This window comes from Ammospiza caudacuta, chromosome 3 (genome assembly GCF_027887145.1).
Source record: "Ammospiza caudacuta isolate bAmmCau1 chromosome 3, bAmmCau1.pri, whole genome shotgun sequence".
NCBI lineage: Eukaryota > Metazoa > Chordata > Aves > Passeriformes > Passerellidae > Ammospiza > Ammospiza caudacuta.
The window spans coordinates 24,555,292-24,572,969 of NC_080595.1; the positions used below are offsets into that span (position 1 = coordinate 24,555,292).

Genomic DNA, 17,678 nt, shown 5'->3' on the forward strand with positions numbered 1-17,678 from the left:
GAGGACAGGATAACTACCATTGTTTTGGCTTGCATACAAACTTCATTCAAGGGAAATTAGTGTAACCAAACAAGAGGGATTTTTGTAGCTTAGAAGCCTCTTTTGTGTAAATACACACATGCTTCCATGGATTCAGTCTTGTACTAATGCCAAAAGTATTGGTACAGTAGCTTGCTCACCAGAGCACAAAACAAAGGACATTTGCATAAGATTGAAGTTCATCTGTTAGATTTATTATTTTTTGGTATACATTGTATTTTCAAAAGGTAAACAGAGTGTTGTTACCAATGCAATCTGAATAATCTGAAGGTATGAATTTCAGCAGTAAACAAGTGCTGATATTTTTTCTTTGTTCACACATAATTTTAAACTATAAAAAAAATGCTATTAGGCAAAAAAAATCCTGAGCTTATGAAATTATGTTTTAATGTCTAAGGAATTGCATGTTACCTCCATGTTAATTGCAAATCAGTTCAATATGAGTACAATGGTTACTGTAAGAATTAATAACGATCGACCACTAGTAATTGTGATGAATTGCCAGAGTGCTATTGAAGATTTGGGCAATCTACTTCCAGGACTCTGCCCTCTGTACTTCTGTAGATATATCTTAATATTCCCCACAATTTATAGTAAAGCATTTTTCATGGATTTGCCAGAAGCTGCAATGCTGAGTAAATAGTGGCTCTAGTTCAATTGCATGCTTTCCCACATGTCCACGTTTCACTGAGGGAGCTTTTTCACCTTGGCTTCAACTCTGAACACAAAGACTCACTGCAACCTTTGAAGTTCCAGTTAACGTGGTAAGAACATAATAATTTTATATCTTACCCACATTTTTTTGTTCTCCATATGCATTCAACACTCAATCCTAGTTTTAAAAGCATGTGGGTTATCAGCGATCGTGTCATGCTTTACTGGATGTCTTTTCCCAAGATCAGACGTGTGTGTATTGTATTTTTCTTAACTCCAAGATTAAGTAATCTACAAATACTGAAAGTTATTTGGGTCATTTATTTCTTCTGAAATCTGAATTAAGGCAATGCAGTTTTCCATCTATAATAATTAAATTTCAATACAGCATTGTTTTTTAAATTTGTTTTCCCTTTCTTACTGAAGAGTTCAGATGCTTATTTTCCTTCTTTTTTCCCAGCCTGCAATGTATATTCAAAATTCTTTAAATGCCTTTAATGTCCAAACTGTATGAACTCCTCTATGAATGGAGGTCAAATTTAGTGTCACTGCTGCTCGTGTAGACTCGGACTTGTGTTTTCCACCTGGAGATAAATATTTTTCAGATCTGTTAAGACCAATTTTTGTCAAAGATGCTGAAGCCTGGATGTTTTTATTTCCACTAATTGTTTTTACTGTCAATTTTCATTAATTTTAAATATTTAAGTTAAAATGTTCAAAATAGTTTAAGGTGGCAGCATTGCATTGAGAAAAGTGACTTACATATATGTCTCTCCAAATATATTCACTCCTGAGTATCTCTTCTACTAAATTCTCTCTGTTACTGTTACAGAACATTGGTTCTTTGCTGATATCAACATAAATTATTGTATTTATCAAGTATTTTAATTTACTTAAAGTTTTTCCATTTTATATTCATCATAAGTGATAAAAAGTCAGGAAAACTTGGTACAATTCCTGTGCAGAGAGCATCCCATGGCTGAGATATTACTTCAGTTCTGATTTCTAAGATTCTAAGACTTCTTAAAAATCTTAAAATTTTTCTCACTTGTCCAGGTCAGCAAGACATTTTTTAATTTTTCAGCATTTACTATTCTAACAATAAATTATTTCTTCTCTCTTTAAAAAAAATTGAAACAAAGCTGTATTTGCAGAAGAGCTCATTGCACTTCATCACCGACGAGATAATAGACAAGACTTGCTGCACCCAGCAGTTTTCTCGCCTTCTGCTTGTTTGCAGATGGGAGCACCAGAGGAAGCGACTGGGATTTCATCTTGCTTGTCGGTCTTCTTACAGATCTGTCAAATGGATTAGTTTGCTAGAGGTGGTGTTGTTTCCTTCCCTGCATTTTTATGGCAAATTCATGTCAGAGTAGGAGGGCTCGGAGAGCACTCAGGGCTTCACTGTGTCCCTGAGGTGGTCTTGTGTGAATGCTGTGTACTGGGAGAGGACAAGAAGAACAAGGGAGCACCTGCTCACAAAATGTTCGGGGATTTTGCCCAAATTCTCTATAACTAGGGTGGAGATCTGTAAACCCACTGTGTCCCTTCATCCCAGAAATTGCGAGTGGTACAGACAGAAAACTTTGTAGTATTCTGCAAAGATTGCCTCTTAGTCGTTGAAATGTTTTCCTGTGTGGAAATAGGACGGATTTCACATGGAACTGCTTTACACTGGTGCCCATAAGAGTCCTAAAAAGGCTTACTTTCCCTCTTGAGTAGCTCAAGCCCAGCACACCTGTAGTGCATATGTCACCTATGTAGTGTTCAAATGAAATTTGTGGAGTCCTTGGTGCTGTACAGTGCTCTTACCTCAGTGTCTGCAGTGGCAGCTCTTAAGCACAGGGTGGAAAACAAAGTATCTCTTTGGGAAGGAGATTTTAATTACCTCTCACCCTAGAGAGAGCTGTCCTCCCAGCTTAGAGCAGGAGGTATTGGAAGGGCGCTGTGGGAAAGATTAGCAAGAGGTTCCTTTACCAAGCCACTGTAGCAAATCAATAGAGGCTTTCAGCTGTCAGTGCAACCAATCCCTAAACCATGAGTGCAAATATTTATTTCTACTGAAAACAGAGAGAATTTACAAAAAAAGAGAAACATATTTCCATTCCTTTATTTTAGTCATTGAATCAATAAAAACTATTTGAGGATGTGAAGAATTCAAAGTGCTCCAGGATAGTACTCACTGAGTATACAGCTTATTTTCATAGACAAAAGCTTTCACCCTGCAAGGAGGAGAGTATCAGCATGGCAGGTCACTCTCAGGATAAACAGTTCTGATATGTGTGTGCTCCTTTAACATTCCATTTTAATCAGAATGGACCAATATCTCTCCATAACATTTAACTTGCTTTCCTTTGAGCAACAGAAAGCGTAAGGCTGTCGATAATTTTTAAAGTACCCATTTCTGTGACACCTGCATGATATTTTTTAATATTTGCTGAATTGATAATGTTCATGGTAGTGGAGTATAATGCGCAATAAACTGCTTTTGTGGCTGATTAAATGCCAAAGTGAAGTGGAGGCATTCAGCAACTGCAAAAGCCGTTTATTTAGTGTATGCCAATGCCATGAACATTATTCCTGTTACACAAGATTTGCTATACCCTAATGTAGAGAAGTAGAAAAGAAATTGTTTCCTTTTCTTGTGAGGCTTACAATTGCTGTGCTGCCTCAATCTCACACTTCACACTGATATGACATTCAGGAATGTAGCTAGGTTGAGTGCCTTGAGAAAGAGGCTGGTTTACACAGTGAATAATTATTTGATGGAGTTCTTTGTGTAGGAAAGGCATTATGTGGCTGGGTACACTGAACTAAATTAACTGTATTATGCAAACATTGCAACTTTGGCCTTATAACTTTTGGTAGGAGGAATTCCCTTTTGCTGGGAATTCCTGCTGGGGTTCTTCCTTGAGGATTCTGGCCTGGAAAAGGCAGCTGCAATCTTAATTATTGGCTTCACCAGAGACTTGCTGCCTCATATTGCCTGTATTGCTTCCCCTCACTGAGGACTGCCACCAGCTGGACCACTGACAGATAAAAACTGCAGCCATTTCCTGTCATCCTTCATGTAACTTTTTTCTCAAGGTAGAAGTTGGCATGAATTGTGCATAATCCTGATATTTCTCTACAGTGGAAACTTTTTTTTTTCTTTTCGGTGTTTGTAAAAAGTTTATGAGAGAATGATCTCCTCCTGGTTGGATGGAATAAATACCTCATTGACATATAGTTCTGGTGCCGTGCTATTCCTTCATGATAACATCATTTAAAGAAACTTCCTGCAAGTTGATTAGATAGAAAATGAGAAAAATAAAAAATTATTATTACTTCTCTATTATATATGTTATATATGTTGCCTGTGAGGAATGAAGGGCTGTGGTGATTCTGTGGCACCTAATTGCTATTCTAATTTCTTTTTTTTTGTTTGTTTTGCATATTGATTCAGTAATGTCATTGATTTTCCATAGATTTATTATTTTTCTGAAGTATTTCCTCATGAGTTCTCTGACTGAGGAAGGGTTTTATGCTTTTTAATTCAGTTGTCATTCATGTTTGTTCTTACCCAGAGAGATGAATGTCTTACTTTGCTGTTCACCGGCTATTCTGTTCTTTGTATAGAAGAACTTGAAGCAGAGAAAGCTGCTATTCCACCCTCCAGACTGAACAATGTCATTAGTTTGCTGTCACAGTATCTTCAAGAGTTGCCATCTGTACTCTTTCAATACAGTAGATTATCATTTATTGCAACAGTGATAAACTTTTCTGGTAGACATTTCTCAAATTTCACTACTGAATTGGATATGCAAGTGAGCAAACACAAACAAACAAGATTCTATTTTTATGGTTGTCTTCTGTTCTTCATTAGCCCAGAAGCTGGATAGTGGACTGCTAAATGCCTGTTCTGTAAATAGGCTGGGATTAAAATGCACAGGAGAAAGATTTCAGCTGCAAGAAACAGATATCACTGACACATTTAAAGCAACATACCCTGTAGTTACAGTTTGAGTATCATGCATGACAAAGAAGGTATTTTCTTTATCCACTTTCCATTTCCCACAGAATTAGTTACAGGCACATGTTCTGGAGCTAGTGTTTTTTGTCTCACACATTAATGTTTGCTGTCCTGAGAGTTGATTCTGATTACAGAATGTTGGATGCAATGCTAATTACTCCAAGATCACTGAAGTCAGTGCTAACAGTGAGGTGATCCTTCAGTGTTCTTCCTCTGCAGGTCACTGTGTGGCAGAGAATGAGGCTGTGAAGACCATTCCTCTGTTCCTAGTTAAAACTCCCTTGTACTATTTAATTCTCCAAACACTTCAGTCTGCAGTTACCCCAGAATATAATTTTGAGAGTAGAAACAACCCTCATTCCTAAACTGTGTCTGCTGAAGGGAGATGTAGCACGCCCAGGTAACAGCTTCATGCTGGGAAAGGGAAAAAAAGGGCTTGGACTTTGTTCCCCACCCTTCCAGTTGTGTGCAGGTATGCCTGGTGCATCAGGGAGGTTGTTTAGGAGCAATCAATCCCTGTGTGAAGATTGCCTTGTAATGCTGCTAAGGTCAGGGAGACCTTGGTTCATTTGACACATAAGTGCTGCTTGAGTGACTTAGGATATTCCAACACCCATAGGAACAACTTTAACTTGCACACTAGAGGTTTTCCACATGTTATGACTGTGATTTCTTGCACAGCTTGCTCATTTGGTATGGATGATACAGTGGGGTTTCATCAACATCATCCCTCTGCCTTTGATAAAGTTGAAACTCTCTAGTGTTGGTGTTTAGGATCATAAATGTTCTTTTGTTTTTCCCACTACTCAAGCAAAGTCCTAGGAGTTTTTGTAGTAGCAGTCTGTTACTGCAATCTTGGTCATCCTGTTCTTCTCCTTGCTGCAGCTGGGTGTAACTCATTTGCAAAGTTTATGAGCAGAAATATCAGTGCCCTTTCTCAGAATTTGCATTTCCAGTATGATCCTGGCCCTTGATTGAAGCCACAGTAATTTCTGTTAAGACAGATAAGCATTTTGGAAGAAATTCTTCTCCCAACTATTCTAGGGGAGCTGGGAGATTGTCAGAGGACTAGTCCAGTGGCTGGAATGCAGAATTAGGGTAACAGGTCTTTGTTTGGAGTTTTGCTTCTTTCTGATACATGATTTAGTCTGGGATTAAGTCTTTCTATCTCTAAGACTGGAATAATAATATTTGCAATTTGAGACTTAGAATGTGCTTTGAGACCAACAGTGAAAAGCTCTCAGTAGTGTATTTATTATATTCTGTTTGTAGAGGTTACAAGCAGTATCTAGGAGAAATGAGAATAAAATGAAGCCAAACACACTGATTTAAAAGCAAACTGTTGAAGCCAGGCCTGAACAGTAAAATAGCTTACATGTGCCAATGCCTCTCCTCAGATAGCTCAGAATTAAGTTGCAGGGTTCCAACTGCTGTCAAAAAAGGAAAAAAATTCCAAGGTTATAACTGTTTAATGGGGGGAAAATGGCTAATTTCTGTCTCTTTAAATTTTGTGGTGGAGAAAATAAGGTCCTTTGATCTTTAAATGAAAGCTTCCAGAGTCATTACATTGAATCAGTTAATCTCTCCCAGTAGTTACCTTATTCTCTCTTCCTCATGGGCATCCTCTTTCATGGTCTCAGTGCTGAGCTTCAAATCAATGAACAAACTGTTACTGCTTCCAACACAGCCTGTCTAGTGAGCTTTCCTGCTTTCATGCATTGCCAAGCTCTTACCTCAAACCTTGGCACGTCCAAGAGGAGAAGAGGTCCAGTAGTGCCACGTGTGTGTTAACCAGGCTGGCTCCATCATCTTCATTTATGGGTCAAGCAGTCCCTTGCCTCTTGACAAGAGGTGTTTGTGCAGGATTGCATGTCCTGACATTCCCAGGTGACACAGGTAATTCTAAGCAGCTCAAGCGACACGGAAGGGTTAGGGACTATCCTTGGTCATCCCACTACTTAGTTAAAAAAAATATTAACCAGAGCAACAACAGATCTTCATATCTTTGTGTGAGATATCCATACCCAGAGAAAAATAAATTGCATTGAGTGTGCTGCTGGCTGAATATATTCTTTGTTCAGAATGGTTTTTATTTCTCTCTGGGGGAAAAAAAAATTAAAATTTAAAGAACTTTCCCACTGTAAGTACCACAAAGCATATCTATTACTTACAGTATGAGCTGCTGTACCTGGTGGAGCACAACAAATACTGTGAAGTAGCACCTGGGAGTTTTTGAAGGTGTTACCAGCTAGTGCACACAGTGGGTGAAAGTCAGGAGTGGAGGTTATGGAGCAACCTCTTCTCCTGTCATTAATCTGGTCCTTTATGTGAAGGGGTTACATGGTATGGTGAATCTTGCACAAGTTGTGGTAGAGTCATTTTTTAGGTTTGGACATGAAAGTTTCTGACTGTGTATCACTTATTTTTCTTTGCATTTACTTCCATTGTTTTGACTTGTGTCCCTTGCCTCTTGCACCATTACCCAGTTATTGTGGGAAGAGAGGGCTCTCATCCCAACTATTGTGGGATCAGAGGCTGAAAAGGCCTTGACCCTTTGTAAATGCTGCTCAGCAAAAGCAAAAATATTCCTGTTTTACCAATACTGTTTTCAGCACAAATCTGAAACAGCCCCATACTAAACCCATTCTACTATGAGTTAACTCTTCCCAGCCAAAACCAGCACATCCTTCTACTTGAAAGCTTTTTCTGTTGTCTGTGCTAATTATCCATTCTTCTTTTTCCTAAGCTTAACACTAGATCACATGAAATACTTCAAAAAGAGAGTTCTGCTCAATGTCTGTGAGAATGGTGCAGAGTCAATTCCTACCTTGTGTGAAATTTTGCACTGCTTTATCAGTGGTATTTTCTTTATTTGTTTGAACATGATTTGGGGCCAGAAGCAACAGAAATCTGAATACAGCATTTGATAATTAGCCAGAGCTAAGCCTTTCCTATGTGGCCACCAATAATCTTGGTTTTGCTGTCTTTACTCAAGATCACCCTGTTTCTAATTCTCTGTTTAATAGTATTCCAGAATCTGTTATCAAAATCCTTCAGCTTTCTCCAGCACTTTGCTGCCAGCTTTCTTACAAGTCTGATGGCCTAAGAGGTCCTTCTGTACCTAAAATATAACATTTTGTAATCCCATTTTTAAAAAAATCATTTTATAAATCAAGCTTCTCTGTTTCCATGGCCCTGTGGAACTGTGCATATACATTTTTAAAGATGGTTGTTTTGAAGACTAAGAGAATTAAGGAAAAAGTTCAAATTAACTGAAATTAAAGTATTGTGGTATTATTATTTAAAACTTCAGTATTTTCTTTATTTTACCTAGGTTTTAGATATATACCTAGGTTTTAGGCATATCTAGATTTTTTTCCATTTCTGTGTTCTTTTCTATGTTGTATTCATTCCTAATTATCTCATGCCTGGGAGGAAAAGAGACAGCAATTGTTATAGATGAGTGGGTAAATGGCAAGGAAAACAGTCCCAGAGCAAAGCAAAGCTTGTGTGCTTCCTGCACTGGGATTTCTAGGGAAATGAGTATTGATAGATGCTTTTACACTACCTTTATGAAACTTTGAGATTCCTAATACATGTTAGGTTACACGTCCTTATTGTGCCAGTCTGAAGGCCCCTCTATTGTGGTACCATGGCAAAAAGCCTTAAAAAATAATTTAGAACATTCATGCACTTTATAGTGCAATTGTTCGTGTGTGATTTTTCAGTGGAGCTGGTAAGAATAAATATATATGTGTTATCTACCCCCTGCCTCAAAAAAATCCTCAAAACTTAAAAAATCTCACCTAACCTCAGTTCAGTAGGAACAAAACCACAATAAGAGTAGCAGTATGTGTGTGTGTGTATATATAGGCATGTGTGTATATAAATCAATAAAAAACATGAATTCTGTATGTAACTTCCAATCTTTTTGCAATCAGATTTTATTAGTATAATTTTATAGCTTTTAAAATGGAGTATTGTCCCTGTTCTTTGTCTGATACTTACAAATTACAGTGTAATTTGTTAATTAAAAAAAAAAAAAAAAGGGAAAACCTGCCTATTTCATTATATGAAGAGTGCAGAAACATTTGTTTTCTTATAGGAGTTAATGCAATTACATCTTTTTGAAAATTGTGGAAACACAAAGTAAAATTTGTTTTTACTCTGCCACTGGTGGTCAAGCATGCCAGGTAATGCACCCTAAGAAAATGAGTGACAGTGATACTTATGATAAGTACTCTACTTCTGCTAATGCATCTGAACATCTCATGGAATTCTGAGTGATGTGGAGTATTCACATTTTATTGTAAAGCAAAACAATAGATTTTTTTCAATGGTTACAACTGTACTGTGTACCTCACTAAAATTAAAGATTAGATTTCTAACTGATTTTCCTTTAAAAATAGAAGTCTGTTTTGATTGAAAAGAACATCTTCAGATCCCGCTTGTGTCCATCTGTAGCATGCTGTGCCTGTATTTCTGCAATGTGACTGTAAGAAATCTGTTATTTTAGGGGTTTTTTTCCCCTCCTTTTCCAGGTTTCCTGGAAGCCTCCTCTGATTCTGAACGGAGAGATCCTGAACTACGAGATCCGCATGCCTGACCCGCGCATCGTCATCGCGGGGAACCCTTCGTCGCGGCTGAGCCACTTGGTCACCAACCTGGTCCCCTACACCAACTACTCGGTCACGGTGATAGCCTGCACTGCAGGGGATGGCTTCCTGGGGGGCTGCACCGAGAGTCTGCCCACGAGAGTCACCACACCCCCGACAATTCCTCAGAGTGTCAGCCCCTTGTCTGTGACTCCCATCAGCGAATCCTTCATTGCCGTCTCTTGGCAGCCACCGCTAAGGCCCAATGGTCCCCATCTGAGGTAAGCTGAGACTGAGACTGCAGTTTGCTTCTCCTTACCTCAATCTGACTCAGAAAATTCTGTGATGCAGACTTCATCATGAGATCTCTTAATTTTGGATTTCTTGAAATTCCACTTTAGGGCTCAGAGAAGAGTCAGGATTATTCAGGGCAAATGTATTGTCTGTGCTGGCAGGCTCTGGGTCTCAGATCAGTGCTGTCTGAAAAACCAGAAGGAGCAAGCACAGGATATTTGCAAAGTCATAAGTGGTTTGGGCTGCAGCATTTGGCCACTTTTTGGTGATGAGTTCAGGCAACAACTTCAACCAATAAAATGACAAGAGGAGGATTTTTAAACATGACTAATTACACATCCAGTATTCTCAATACTCTGGGTTATTCCACATGAAGAGAAAGTGACCATTTGGAAGGATGATGACATGAAATAATCTTCAAAAATTAAGTGATGAATAAATTTTAAATAAGACAGTGCATGAGAAAAATGGAAGCTGAAGGGCTAGAAGTGTGAGGGCGTAGCCAAAAAGGGAAATGCAAGGAAGTACAGCGAGGACGTCTGCTGGTTGTGGTGAGTTTCACCACAAGAGCCAAAGAAAGGAATCTCCTCTGAGATTTGTCTAGAATGATGAGATGGGAATCTTGACTTGAATGTTGAATACCGAGTGTGTGTGTGTGTGTAGATATACATTAAAGAAATATGCATTTGAGTGCATAAAGGTTTATAAAGACAAATATATTTTTATATATACTCAATAAAAAATGTCAAATCTTTCATTCTAGTGCTTTAACGTATCATGAAACGTTCTGCATGGAATTACAGCTCTGTAGTCCATATGTTCTGGTTAGTAGCTCTCTTCTAGGTGCACTGATGGGTTCAATAATTATCATGTAATGCCATTTCAGTTGCGGATGTTATTACAGCACAGTAGCTTGACTTTTTCTTCAGGCTTAATTAGGGCACACTACAACTGAATGAAAGGATTATTGCTCTACAGTAAAATTTGAAGATTCAGAAAAGCAGTGTCTGTTATTCTGGGGTTAACAACATGACCATTTTACCATAGATTATTGAAGTAATTCAGCACGACCTACATCTGCAGATTTCATTTCTTTCATGGTGTGCCATGCTGCCCTCAACAAGAACAACCACTGAAGCAGCTGCTCTGTACAGCATGATGGAACAAGAAGTCTGCAGCAAGCAGAGCAGCAGCAGCAGCTGCCAGTGGGGGTGATTTACACATGATCGCCACTCAGTGTTCAAAAAGATTTGATGTTTTTCAAGACTCGTCTATGAAATATATTGGACAGAATATGCCAGGATGGTTTCCTATAAAGCTGTAATGATCTGTCTTTGGGTTGACACTGATGAACCACTCATGTGAGAGCTGTTCTTGTTATAAAGTCATCTGATTTTTTTTGACAGAGTTGGAGTTTAATTAGTTTTTGCTATTTAATTTCTGAAGTTATAATCTGAATTTCTGCAGTAATTCAGTTTGGCATCACTAAGTGGCACAATGCTTGCTTGTACCTGTTGAGGATTATTCCCTAAACTCGAGGGCAAAAGTTGTTGGAAGTCATGCATGTACTCCCTAGCTGCTATGGAGCACAGGAAGTGTCAGATCTCTCATAAGAGCATCTCAGTTGATTTCTGGTTTTGAAGCAACATTAAATCACTCTATGCAGTACCTGTTAAATCTGGGATGGTATTGTCTAACATGTCCTTATCAGACTGGAGATGATCTTAACTTAAAGAAGTGTCAAATTACACACAAAACCATTGGTCAGCATGATAATTACAACTGAGAGGTGACCCACACCAAGGTATTCTGCAGAACAATTAAACATGGAAACATTTTCACAAATGTGCATTTTAAATGAGAGTATTTAAAATCTGCCTAAGGGCCAACCTACTTCTGTCTAGAATTTAGCAGTAAGTGCCATTCCAGAATGAGAGGCAGGGACAAGATGAAATAGAGCAGCTCAGCACATAAGAGAATCAAGTTATGTATTTAAGGGAATATGTATGCATATGACCCTAACTTGCTGGGGTATCAAACTGAAACAATTATTGAAAGAATAAATTAAACAGTCCTGTGGAATGTAATAAAGAGTAATAATCCTAAAGATTTTGAACAAATATATCTAATTTTGTTTCCTTTAGTGTGTAGTTTCCTTTGTAATCCCTAGAATGATTAGGAAATGCAAACTATAATATTATCCCCTTTAGTTTGTGACACTAAGCGATCTAATTTTTGTTAAATTCCATAAAGGTTTTGTATAAAAGATGATGGAGGGTGTGTGATGCAGCCTGGGTGGAAAGCATGTTTTCCAAATCAGGCAGTCTCATGGCTGACCTGATGAAAGATGGGCTTTGGCTGACCTGCTGTTTGGAACAGGGACAGGAATACTGCTTCAGATACCAATTAAAACCAGGATGAAATAATTTGGTCTTTCAAGCTCACATCATGAATTTCTACCCAAACACAAAGGTGCCTTGCTAAGGTGTACAGATGGCTGGAACAGTTAACTCATTCTGTGCCTGTTTCCTCCTGTAATTTACACTGTGGTTATTTGCAAATACATTAAGTACAAAGGCACACTTAAGCTATTACTAATAGTGAAATAACAATGACAGTGCTCTTTGTGTCAGTGCATTTGCAAGAAAGAGGCATAATCATTTAATGTTCTGGAACAACCTGGGCTTATCACACAAGTCTGCATAAGACGCTGTTATGGGCTATTTGGACTTGCTCTTGATAGCATTTTCAGAAAGTTTGAAATCCATAAATCATTGAATAACCTAGTTGTGTTTTTTTCAAGTGGAAATGCTTGATTTTCTATTTTCAAATTAGTTTCTTTTTTTTTAGTAATTGAATATTTTAAAGCACAAAACATTAAAAAGAATGTTTATCTCAGGAAGTTTACAGCTGTAAAAACAAAATAATGTGTGGCTTTAAAAAAAAAAACTGGTTGGGTTCTTTTTATTTTTGTGTAATAACATTAGTTGAGATAATCCTGGTGTTCTGCTTGTCTTTTGTGTTAGATATGAGCTCCTGAGACGTAAAATCCAGCAACCACTTGCATCAAATCCCCCTGAAGATTTAAATCTGTGGCACAATATTTACTCAGGAACTCAGTGGTTTTATGAAGATAAGGGTCTTAGCAGGTGAGATTACAAAAACTATAAAAACAAATGCTGGCATTTTGTATAGTGTATGTTTAATAGTTCAAAGTATTTCTTGTGTCTTTATGTAGTGAACATATTAATTATGTAATGAAATATTTTTTGTCATCATCTTTGGTGTTAATCATTCTAATATGCAGGGATTTATTATTAGTGTGTCATTCTTGACTCATGCATTGTTTTGCTTTTAAAGCCAAATGAAAATAAAAGTCACATGAAATTTTAGCATTGATATGCTTGTGTAATCAAACCACTTATATTTATGTGTACAGATGCTGTAGATTTGTGTGTTGTTGAAATTATAGCACAGGCAGAATGCATGTTTGAGGGAAACACCTGCAAATTGTTTTCAGCAATGTTTTTTCACCTGATTTTGTTGTGTTAGCTTCATCACCATTAAATGCAGGGTATTTAGAAAGGGGAAATAGAGTGTGTGCTCTGTTCCGAAGTATGTAACAGACCTGCTGAGTGGTAGAGCAAGACATTTACTCTTGATTGACCTTAATTTCTACGTCTTGAAGTCAAGACTATTGCTCCTTAAGACAAAACATAGAAATGAAGAAATTGTAATGGAAGATTCAACATGGATTCTGCATTGGGTTTTTCTAAGTAAAGTCTCAGGAAAACCCTCTTGGATGGTTTCAGGGTGTGTGTGTTCTGTGTGCTGGTGTGCTTTATGAGTACTCTGTGTCAATCACTGACCCTCAAATATCTGTTCTTTCCTTCTTCTTCTGTAAAAATTGAGTGAGCATCCCTCCTGAGCACAATGGGAAACAGGAGAACGTGACCTCTGCTCCTGTTCAGAGACACACCGAAGCAAACTGAGGGCTGCTGTCTCTGGCTTGCTTCTGCCTGCCTGCTGAAAGCCACTGCTCTTTTCCATCTGTTGCAATAACTGCTCGTGGAGCTGTTCTTGTACCACTTCTGCCCAAGTGTCCATTTCTTTCTCTCAGCCATGCTTGGAAGTCTGCATAGAGTCATTCTTGGTTTTAGCTCTGCACATTTTAGTGCAGCAGCATATTTTTGTCTATGTAGCAGTTATGGAGCAATTCAGAGGTGGCAATGCATTCAGAAAGAGCCTCAGTGACCAATTGTTAGGCACCATGACATTTTGGGTTGAATGAGCTGTGACCAAAAACGTGTGCCTAACCCTTGGACACACCTGAACACTTCTCCTGGGGAAGGTTCTGCAACTTGCAGCTATGTTTTTGCAGTTAACAGCTCAGGAGTTTGTGGCTGGAGAGAAGATGCTCAAACACTCAAGCCTTATTTTTCCCAAAAGAAAATTAATATATCAGCATTTATTTTAATTTGTGATACTTAAAGCACGTTTCAGAATTACTGATATTTTCAGATGGTTTCTTGATTTCTAACAGGCTACAACAGACTAATTTGATTTTCATTGTTGAAAATATGGATCAAAAAAATGAATCACAAATTCTCATCAGTAAATTCCAAGAATAGAGTACTTTCTTTTATTATATGTATGCTACAATGTCCAAGAAAAAATTAAATGTGTGTAAGTGACAGAAGAAGCAGAGAGAGAAATAAGATGTGTTTTGAATATTTTCCCCTTTTGTCAATGCTTAGAGTTAGACTTGGAGCGAGTGAGTTCCCATTAAGTTGCTTTCTTCTCAGTGGGACTGCTAAAGCTTAGCTCTTTTAAAAATCAGGATATTATAGTAAACCATCTAAAATAAATGCAAAAAGTAAAGTAAATATACAATGTGAGTGAGTGATTTTTGTACTAAAGTCTCTAAATATTAGGCATTTATTGCATGCTTCTTTATTGTATCTGTAGAGATTTATCCCACTGCAGCTTCAGTGAAAATTTGAGCAAGATGATCCTGAGTTTGTCTTTGTGCAGTTTTGTGGGAGGCTTTTTATGAGGAAATTAAATTTGAGATAATGAAATCCCACTTAAAGTACATTAGTATGACTTTTGCTATAGGGAAGAAATGATGATGTGAGAGTCACTTGGTTTACCAAATACACATGTAATTTTTAATAAATCTGTGTAATTGGAATATGCACAGTTCTGAGGAAAATTACTTTATTAAATGAGTTTAAACTCCTAGGTGCCTTTTTTGGGATGTTTTTGTAGCGGAAGAGTCCTGACTCTGTGGTGAATCCCTTTTACAAATGAGACTATGCAAGTTAAAATCAGTGGGTTTCCCAAAAGAGGAAAAAAGCCTCATTTGATTAAATTCTGATCCAAATTTTGGCAGGTTGCCACTGCTGTAATTACATATTGAATTGAGCCATAATCTCTCAACACCTCAGAAGCTAAAACTATGAAGAAGTGAAATACTGTGTTTTATTTTTGCTACCATGTTAATCATGCTGAATAATTTCCACAAAATACATGCCTCTTATGAAGTCTTCATTGGTGCATCCCATACAGATGAATTTTTGTGCAGGGGGAGAAGAAACAGCAAAACTTTGGCACAGGCAGAAGGTTTACAGCAAATATTTTCTATGTCTGCATTTTTCATTCCATTTAATTATTTTTAAAATGTCTTAGGTACACAACATATGAGTACAAGCTCATAGTGCACAACGAGGTAGGATATACATCAAGTGAAGAAGTGATAGCTACTACATTAGCAGGATTACCAGAGAAGGGAAGTGTCCTCGTTGCACGTGCTGTTAATCACACTGCCGTGGAAGTGGAATGGTCAAAACCAAGTAAGTGTGCTTAGTATTTATTCCAGTAACTAGATGTTAACCTGCCATCACTTACCATGGCCTGCCTTGCTCTCAGAGGAAACACAGTCCTTGCCTTGATTTATAATATACCTAAATGTCCTTGAAAGGAGAGGAAAGAAAGAGGAAAAAAAATGTGCACATTGTGCTCTTTCTCAGTCATGTTTGTATTTATTAGATGCTCTTTCTGCAGAGTGAGAATAGTGAAAATGAAGAAATAGTTAATGCAGACTCGTGAGACATGTCTAAAGCAGTACTACACAAAATCCTGTTGTCTTTGTGGCCTATTTCATCCCTTTGTATAAAAATTTACATCTACATTTCTTCACGATGAGAAGATTCCCTTTCTCTTTCTTTATGCTGTGCTCCTTAAAATTAATTTAGCCTATTTCTCTAGTTGGTTTGTTAATACAGCAGAGGGGAATTTCTTCATGACTTAAATGCAAATGATATTGTAAGGACTGGGTGCTGAATTGCGACAAATGTAGTCTCTTTATCTTATAATTGCATGCCTGAAGTGAGCATGCTTATAAAAACTGACAAATGTAATAGATCTGAAGCAGCTCACTGAGGTTTCATTACCTTGGTAATGTAAACCCCTGACCTTCTAGATGTAGGTAATGCAATCTGGTTTTATTTTCATTCATATCTTAGAAATTTCCTCCATATATGTTTGTGAATGTAGAAGTTAAACACCAAGACAAGGCCATTCATTATTTAAAAACCTTATCATATTTTATTACTTCTTATGTTGCAAATAAGCACATTAACTATTTTGTTTGTCAGTGTTTCATTCTTTTTTTATAAAACTAGTTTTTAAATTACTTTTGTGTTTTCTTTGGGAACTTGGGAGCCATCAACATAAGTTGCCTTGCTGTCTTTCCCTACTGAAAGTTTCTGACTTCTAAGGATTTAGGCCTTGTATCAGTACCACTTAAAATAGTGTATCATTCTTGATTAAGAGTTTCGATGACAAACCCATATATTATTAAGTCTGAAAAAATGCTTTTGGCTTTTATCAGTGCTCTGCCTCAGTGAGCTGAGTCCTGTTCAGTTGCATGGTGTGTCATTCCGAGATTTTTGTGTTAGTGCGTACAGTTTTCATTGTAATTATACTTTTCATCTCGATGCCTAGTGGAAAAGAAGTTGCATTTAGTCAGACCTGAGCTTAAACTGTTTGACAAAGGACAGATAAGATAACAGATGACATCTGAGTCACTAAAATGGAGAAGACTTGCCTGGAATCTGTTCTTATCCATCAGCTCAGACCAGTGAATATCATTCCCTGTGTAGCCTGAAAACTGTGCTGTTTTTTCTGTCTTTCTCTTAGTTAGTCCTGGGTAAAATATATTTTACAAAGAAATGTGAGGATCTGAGGTTTTTGCCCTGTGTTTTTAATGCTTCAGAGTGTATTACAGCTTTAAATATAGATTATGTGCTCATTCTTGTTCTGAAACAATAACACATAGCTTCTCACTGTACTGTGAATGGCCAAAATGCCATCTGGGTAAAGCTGAATGTCAGTGCAATTTATGGCATAGGCCCAGGTCCTTTATCCATGGCAAGAGGAATAACACAGGACTGAAGTGGGTTCTGGGAAGTGTAGTTTGAAGGGAAGGAGCAAAAAGGCCTGCACCCCACTCCTTGCAGTGGGTTTTGCCTATTAATTTTTTAATTCCATTGACTACATGGGGATGTCTAGAGAAAGAAAGCTTTCTCCAGTGTTGGATAGGATGATGAACCATTAATGATTTTGACAAATTAGGGAGAGCAGTCTGTGTCACTCTTTAAATGGGTGAGATTGGAGACGCTTGATGCAGTATTTCCTTTTTTATAAATAAGAGGTTCTGCATAAAAATTGGTTTACTCTTCACAATGAATGTTGTTGATAAGAAACTTGCTGACTGAAAATTTTCCAGTTGATGTCCCGATGTTTTTCCTTTCTTTTCCTAGCACTGCAGGATTTACAAGGAGATGTTGTTTACTACACCCTCTTCTTGAATTCTACTGATGAGAGAAGATCTCTGAGGGTCCAGGCTGATGTGAACTCTGTAGTCATAGATGATTTGCAGCCCAACACAGAGTACCAGATATTTTCTCAAGTTTTCAACGGAGTCCACAGCATCAACAGTGAAGTTGTGCATGTGACTACCTCAGATGGAGGTTGGTTAGCAGTGAATGCAGCTTGACTTAAAATCTGAGAATGAAATT

At 37.7% G+C, this 17,678-nt stretch overlaps 1 protein-coding gene across 1 annotated transcript in view; it reads left to right on the top strand.

The window, feature by feature from the left end:
- The window catches only part of USH2A (usherin), a 372,150-nt gene that overhangs the window by 243,015 nt on the left and 111,457 nt on the right, over window positions 1–17,678 (top strand). The window contains exons 41-44 of the mRNA XM_058801041.1: window positions 9,247–9,581; window positions 12,621–12,743; window positions 15,286–15,449; window positions 17,421–17,630. Coding sequence (XP_058657024.1) covers window positions 9,247–9,581; window positions 12,621–12,743; window positions 15,286–15,449; window positions 17,421–17,630 — 832 coding nt within the window. The remainder of the gene's footprint in view (window positions 1–9,246; window positions 9,582–12,620; window positions 12,744–15,285; window positions 15,450–17,420; window positions 17,631–17,678) is intronic.